This window comes from Penaeus chinensis, chromosome 30 (assembly GCF_019202785.1).
Source record: "Penaeus chinensis breed Huanghai No. 1 chromosome 30, ASM1920278v2, whole genome shotgun sequence".
NCBI classification, from domain to species: Eukaryota; Metazoa; Arthropoda; class Malacostraca; order Decapoda; family Penaeidae; genus Penaeus; species Penaeus chinensis.
Window position 1 is genome coordinate 7,932,868 of NC_061848.1, and position 7,500 is coordinate 7,940,367.

Consider the following 7,500-nt stretch of genomic DNA (forward strand, 5'->3'; position numbering starts at 1 on the left):
AATTTCAGTTCCTGGATATAGTATCTGGATAAATATTCAGAATAACTTCCATAACATATATCTGTTTTCTTGCATAAGAGATCCATACTTTGAGAAATAAAAATCTCGTTTCAGTTAACACCAATTTTAATTCAAATTTGACCTTATCTCCCTCTAAAACTATGTCAGCAAAGGTCATTAAATGAACTGACTACTTTCTCACACATTTATAATTTACTTTTTTTAATATATAATTCATACCCCTAACCAACTGTGACCGGCTGAATATTTCGTATAGAAATACAAATACCTACTCCCTTTCTCCCTTTCCTGTTTTCTAATAAATGTTTATCTTTAAGATATGAAAATGTATAAACACAGTAAACGGTAAAGGTTTTCAAAAAACAATTGATACAGGAAATTCTGAGTAACACACGAACCCGCAAGCTGATGTAATAGCAAAGGCAACAATGAGTGATGGTTGCTTCGAAATCGAGAGTAGGAATTTAACCCGGTTTCCCTTATTATTTTTATTTTAATGGAGGATGAAGAATATATATTCTTTAGTACTTTGCGGTTAGAAATATGATATATAATCTATATTGATTAGTTATATTGTCTTTTGCATTATACATGCAGCCATACATAAACGTGTGCATGCATACAGGCATGTATACCTATATATACACACACGTAAACATATGTACAAAAGTATCCATCAGATTTCACATAATAGTTTCATGGTATTCTTTTTCAACTCAAAATATTAATCAAATTCAAAGGGATAAACAATATAAACACATTGCCATATAAATATTTAAAAGAAAAAAAGAAGAAAAAAGCAGTAAAATCACTCACGAAATAAGTATCAAAATAATAATCAAAGATTTATTCTTCTATCATTTTCAGACATGATTTAACCTGCAGTCACAGAGAAGAGAAAATTACCAATGAATATAAAGATTGTTTACATGTACAGTCAATGTAGTGTCTCCCTTCATGTAGTCTGTCCATTATGTGACGTGGTAAGCATAAAATGTCTTGTATTTCCTTATTTTTCCGTTGTTAAGGACTCTGCTGTGTTGCTGAATACTTTAGCTGTTTCTTAGTGAACAGAAAGTAATGGCATAGATTAATTTCCAGTGGAAAGCTCCTAAAAAAGTAGTGATGAGATCAACAATTTTTTTCTCGTGAAGGTAACGAATGAAAATAAGTAACACTGACTTTATTTTTAACTAAATATACAAATGAACGATGGGAGAATTTCGATAAACGTAGAAGAATAAACTTCAAATAACCGATATTATGAAATAACTATGTTTTTTTATTGTTCTTTTGTGTACAATCAACAACTTCATCTCCAGATGCAGTGAGGAAACTTTTTGTTCTTCAATTTAAATGGCTTATTTTCTTTCAATTTGTTATGAAAATGCATCTTAGATTTTATCAGTCTACCACTTCCAATATTATTAACACTGTGGAAGGTGACAGTTAAGTAATTAGAAAAATAACCCAAATGTGTACACACACACACACACACACACACACACACACACACACACACACACACACACACACACACACACACACACACACACACACACACACACACACACACACAAAAACACACACACACAAAATAAAAACACAAAAAACACACATACACATATATATGTGTGTGTATGTATATATATTTATGTATATATATGCACATATATATATGCATATACATGTATATGTATATGTATATAATATATATATATATATATATATATATATATATATATATATATATATATATATTATGTATGTAATACAAATATATTATGTATATAATATATATATATATATATATATATATATATATATATATATATATATATATTATGTATGTAATACAAATATATTATGTATATAATATATATATATACATATATATATGTATATTTATATGTATATATAATATATATATATATTTATATATATATGATATATATTTATGTATAATATATATATTATATACATATACATATTTATATGTTATATAAATTATATGTATACATATATGTATATAATATATATGTGTTTATATGTATGTATGTATATGTATATATGTCTATGTATATGTATGTATATATATACATATATATGTATGTATATGTATGTATACACACGTGTGTGTGTGTGTGTATATATAAATATATATATATATATATATATATATATATATATATATATATATACATATGTATACATGTATATATACATATATACTTATATGTATAAATATATATGTATATATACATATATAAATATATGTATACATGTGTATATACATATATACTTATATGTATAAATATATATGTATATATACATATATAAATATATATATATACATATGTATGTATATACATAGATATATATACATATATATATTATGTATATATGTATGTATGTATACATATGATCTATTTTTTATTATGTGAACATTATTATAAATAAGCCTTATTGTTTCATATGCTGTTTCTCTAAATGTTTGACTGTAAATGGAATTGAAATGGCAGAGCTAATAATGTTATAAACCATATTCTTAGTAATGGAAGGATATTTTTATAGTCCTTTTATCAATTTATTGCCAATTTTGAGGTAAAATTATATCATATTCATATTACTCTTTTATAAAGATCTTTCTTAAAGGATTAGATAATAAACATTATTTTCTCTATTTACAGTTATGGAATGTTTATACCATTTCCAAAATGGCTGTAGAATTAGCAAATAAAAAGATTGACTGTGGCATAGATCTTCTCCAGAGAATTTCCAAGTTCAATGACAGATCGATTAACGGAGCATCAAAACTAAGGAGACGCGTCCTGGCGGAAATAAAGTGTCTAACAAAGGTGCGAATGTGTGTGACTTGTTATAGAGTAATGATTTAGATGCAGATTAATATGATTGTATTAAACTAGAGCATTGGTTCAAGTGACTAGGCTTTTAGAGTCAAAACTGAGGAGTTCTGTATATGGGTAGTGTTTTTTGTGTTAATATTTTGAACTGTTTATCAGAAACAGTGATTATCTTAAGTCCTTAAGTTTTAATAAATTCAAGTTAATTTTTGTCTTCATTTTGATTTTCTTCTCTTTTCTTCCACATCATTCAAGCAGTAGGAAACTTTGATGAAAGATAATATTTACCGGAGTTTTTATTTTAATTTTGTCACATTCAAGTGTCTTGAACTAGTATATGGCATATTTCTATTGTATATGACCTGTATCTTACATATAGTAAATCTGTTGAAGTTGACTTTTTTTTTTTCTACTTTAAAGTAAAAATTGTGTCTTTTCTGTTCATTATTTTGTATAGGTACACATTTGCATCTTTACTGATGGTTTTGACATTTATCTTTATCTTTTCAGAAACTTGAAGATAAGAATGAACTAAAGGAAGAGCATATACAATGTTCGAACTTGGGCCAGCTGGAAGCACTTGCTGATGTTGCTACAGAGATTCCTGATGTGAGTAGAAAAAGGAAAATCAAAAAAACTATGTACAATATATGTATTTCCTGATGTGTGTATCTTTATCTTGATGATTTGATGAATGATTTGTGATTTTTTTTTTTTTCTTCTTTTTGGTAGTAGAGGCTATATAGTTCCCTTATTTACTATTAAATGACCCCTCTTGCTTGAAGCATTATTTAAGGATAGTGAATAATGTAATAATTACAGAGGAAAGTTAGATATATTTACATATTTATCATAAGCCAGAGATAGTATTGAGAATGGAGTAATTAATGTGCCATATTATATAATATATCATCCTTTTACAGGTAACTGGAGTACTTACAACTTATTCTTTTGGAGGAGTTGAAAAAATTGTGGTAGATGTTGTGGCAGACGAGGGAAGGAAATGGATAAAGGTTAGTAGGAAATCTTTCTTCATTATTTTAATCTTCAAGAACTGGCAGCCTCGGGAATGGGACACTGATCGGGCTGGCACAAAATTGAGAGTGATTTAGAAGTGTTATTTTTTTGCCATGGTGAGGTGATTTACATTATTTATTTCAGCAACGGAAAATTTTAGAGCTGAGTTCCTATGGGATAAATGCGGACAAGAGAAAATCAGAATGACTAATTGTAAATCTTAAAATCATCAATAAATTTATCCTTCCATTTGTACCCTCATCTCATCCAGATCTGAATATCCAGGCCAAGACTTAAGAAAATTAAGCAAATGTTTCTGTATTTCATATTATTTCCACAGAAAGGAATAGATAAAAATTATGTTGAAGTTTCATGTAAATGAGATCTGAACATAGTTAGGTCATATATCAGTACTTTTAATGACTAAGATGATATTTAACCCAAGAATGCAGTTCTGTGAAAACTTGTAGAATTAAGTAGTTTTTAAAATATTTATTTTTCTGAAAGTTATGTCAAAATATGGATAATGAGGGGAATAATGAAAAAAATATATAATGATAAAAAAATCATACTAATGATAAATGTTTGATAGTTCTGATATGACTTAATACTTGTAAATTGTTGGACATAATAATTATATTATAGATGATACAGTTTATATGACTGATAGAGTGTAATAAATGTAATATAGATAATAAAGTTATTGTGATGTAGTCAATACAATAAACAGAATATACACACCATAAGTGTAATAAAGTTAACATGACAGGTTTGATACAGAGAACTTAATTTATATGAATCATGCTACAGGAGATTTTGTTTATTAAATGCAGGTTATAATGAGAAACCCCAAAGCCCTTCACTTAGCCTTCGTCACGCGAGGAAGAGGAGCTTCCAAGCCTTTAGATGAAGTCGGAGAAGACTTCTTGATGTGTGCAGAACAAAACCAAGTCTTTTACTCTTCTCCAAAGGTGAACATAAATCCTTTAAGTATACCTTGTTAAGGGAGGTTTCATATTTTTGTTGAAATAAAGGGTAACATCTTGAGGGAGGTTTGAAATTTATGGCCAGTGAGGTTGGGGATTCACATTGAAGTTTTGTTTTGTATGTTTTCAACTACTGACAAACAATACAGGAGAGGGTCACTCCTAGCTAATTTTTTAGATATAACTTTGAAATTTCCAGGTAGAATTTTGGTTCCGCAGTGGTGTGAGCGAAGGGCTTGCTAAGTGCCTAGAGGATTCAGGTGTATTAGTCAAAGGGACACGCATTCCGGACGATGAATTAGGGCTCCCCGATTACTCTGTGCCAGACACAGACACAGACACAGATTCTGAAGACTGTAGTACTGAAGACTACAGTGAGGAAAGTGAGGATGACTCCTGCAGTGATATAAACTTATCTGACAGTAGAACCATTGAGAAAGCATTGGACTTGAAAGAATACCCATCACCTACACGGGACATTAGCAAATGTAGTGATGAGTCCTCGGCTTCAAACGACGCCAACTGCCATTGTGAAAATAATGGTATCAGAAAAAGTAATAAAGAAGTTGAGACTGTCAACTTAGATGTGACAGCTATGATAGCCTATGTCTCAGCCACATCAAATGGACATGCAAACTTACGGTTTCAAGACAAATTTCTTAGTGAGCAAGCTGAGTGGGAAAGGAAGAACCCAGTTAAGGAAGTCCTGAATAGATATTTTGAAGGTTTGTCATAGTCTGCTTTTTTTCATGAATTGGAGTATCACACTGCCCTATGATTATCTTTTGTTGTTTTTATAATTTTTATATTCACAAATAGAATTTTAAAATAAACCTGGTAACAGGGAAGACATTTTAGATTTCAGATAATTTTTTTTTTTTTTTTTTTTAATAGTAGTAGTAGTAGTAGTAGTAGTAGTAATAGTAGTAGTAGTAGTAGTAGTATTTGCAATTTAGCATTCATTGTCAGTTACAGCCATTGAGGTTACTTTCATGGAAACATTAAACATATAGTTTTGTTTGCAGATATGGATACTTTAACACTTTGCACCTAGCAATCCACTGTCCACTATAATTATATTTGTCAGATTTGTTTATACATAGGCTAGAAGGCTTTGAAAGTACAAGGCCTATATGATCTCAACTGTTTACCCTATTAGTTGAGTTTTTTTGGAAAAAAAGTTTTTATTTCTAATATTATTATTAGTTATGAGTATATCATCATAATTGTCAGTGTTAATTTAATTATTACATTATTAACCTATGCAGACAGGAATATGTAATGTCCACTGTAGTTTCCTTTGTGAATTGTGCCTAGACATAGACGGCCACAAGTGGTCAGCCACCAAGGAGTCGGTTTGTAGGCAGATGTAACCTAACCTGATTTCCCCATTCTTTGGATTTTCAGGAAAACTATCTTTTTCTTATGTTATTATTATCAATACTGTTATTATTATTATTGACATTATGATTGTTATATTGCTATTAGTAATACTAATAGCAATATAAAATAAAAGGGAATGTTCCCAAAAATCAAGGAAAAGGGTGAGTAGGCAGCATTAGTAATTGACTCTTAGGTGACTAAGCACTTGTGGAGCCATATATGTATAATCACAATAGATAAACAAAATCCATAGTGGACTGGGCCTGTAACATGCTAATAGTATTAAAGTAAAAATAAGAACTGTCTGAAAATCCAAGGAATAATATTAATAGGCAAGATCAGATAGGCCTAGTAATTAAACCCTTGGTGACTTAGCACTTGCGGAACCTTCTGGAAGTAAATTTAATTAATATTTTAAAACCACAATGGACAGGGCAGGTATGTGTGCTATCCCTGCATCATCAGGTTAATTCAGACTTCGTCGTCTTTATATATCGACTTATTGGCAGAAAGTACTTGTCTAATTTTTAAGTTTTGTTTGTAGTTAGCAGTAGAAGAAAATTTAGCATAGATTTCTCCTTTTCTTCCTCTTTCCTATCCTTTTTTTGTCTTTTCAAATTCTTTTCTTTTTTCCTTCTTATTCTTATTATTCTTATTCTCCTTAAGCGTTTATATTTTGTTAGCTTTAACGGAAATAAGTATGCAAATAAAGGTCACTTCAGTCTGCTATAAACTGTACGAATTCATGAAATCTACATATTTCTTTATTATTTTGAAAATTCTTATTAATGCTCAACTTTCTATCAGATTCTAAGTAGCTCTCTATGTCTAATCTGTATATTGATATAGGCTAAACGTATACATATAACATCAGTTAAACCATCACACAGGACGAGAAATGATAGCATGTCAAGAGGCCGTCGACCACTTCACAGAGATTGTCAGGATAATAGGAGGCGAAGGAGAGAAGATTCGCGCTAAAGAACTGGTGTCGCGCCTTACTGTCGTTCCCGGACGAGATACATTTCAAGTGGGTAGTATTTGCCTGTGTGTGTCGGCGGGGTATGCGGTTGGGGGGTTAAGGAGGTGTGGGGGATGATGTAGTGGGGGTGATGATTGGTTTTGTGAGGTTTGGGGGTGGGTTGTTGGGGTAGGGGGGGTGTGGGGTTTTTGGGGGTGGTGGAGGTGGGTCCAATTGGGGGGGGGGGGGGTGGTGGTGGGAGGGGTTT

General features: G+C 30.6%; 2 protein-coding genes across 2 annotated transcripts in view; one reads left to right on the forward strand and one right to left on the reverse strand.

The window, feature by feature from the left end:
- The window catches only part of LOC125041332 (cytochrome c oxidase assembly factor 6 homolog), a 2,347-nt gene extending 1,853 nt beyond the window's left edge, over positions 1 to 494 (reverse strand). The window contains exon 1 of the mRNA XM_047636193.1: positions 420 to 494. The gene's annotated coding sequence lies outside the window, so the exon portion shown is untranslated. The remainder of the gene's footprint in view (positions 1 to 419) is intronic.
- Positions 495 to 880: 386 nt separating this feature from the next.
- Positions 881 to 7,500, forward strand: part of LOC125041331 (UPF0415 protein C7orf25 homolog) — an 8,542-nt gene continuing 1,922 nt past the window's right edge. Inside the window, exons 1-7 of the mRNA XM_047636192.1 lie at positions 881 to 1,004; positions 2,712 to 2,879; positions 3,396 to 3,494; positions 3,809 to 3,898; positions 4,736 to 4,873; positions 5,088 to 5,613; positions 7,162 to 7,301. Coding sequence (XP_047492148.1) covers positions 930 to 1,004; positions 2,712 to 2,879; positions 3,396 to 3,494; positions 3,809 to 3,898; positions 4,736 to 4,873; positions 5,088 to 5,613; positions 7,162 to 7,301 — 1,236 coding nt within the window. The 5' untranslated portion in view covers positions 881 to 929. The remainder of the gene's footprint in view (positions 1,005 to 2,711; positions 2,880 to 3,395; positions 3,495 to 3,808; positions 3,899 to 4,735; positions 4,874 to 5,087; positions 5,614 to 7,161; positions 7,302 to 7,500) is intronic.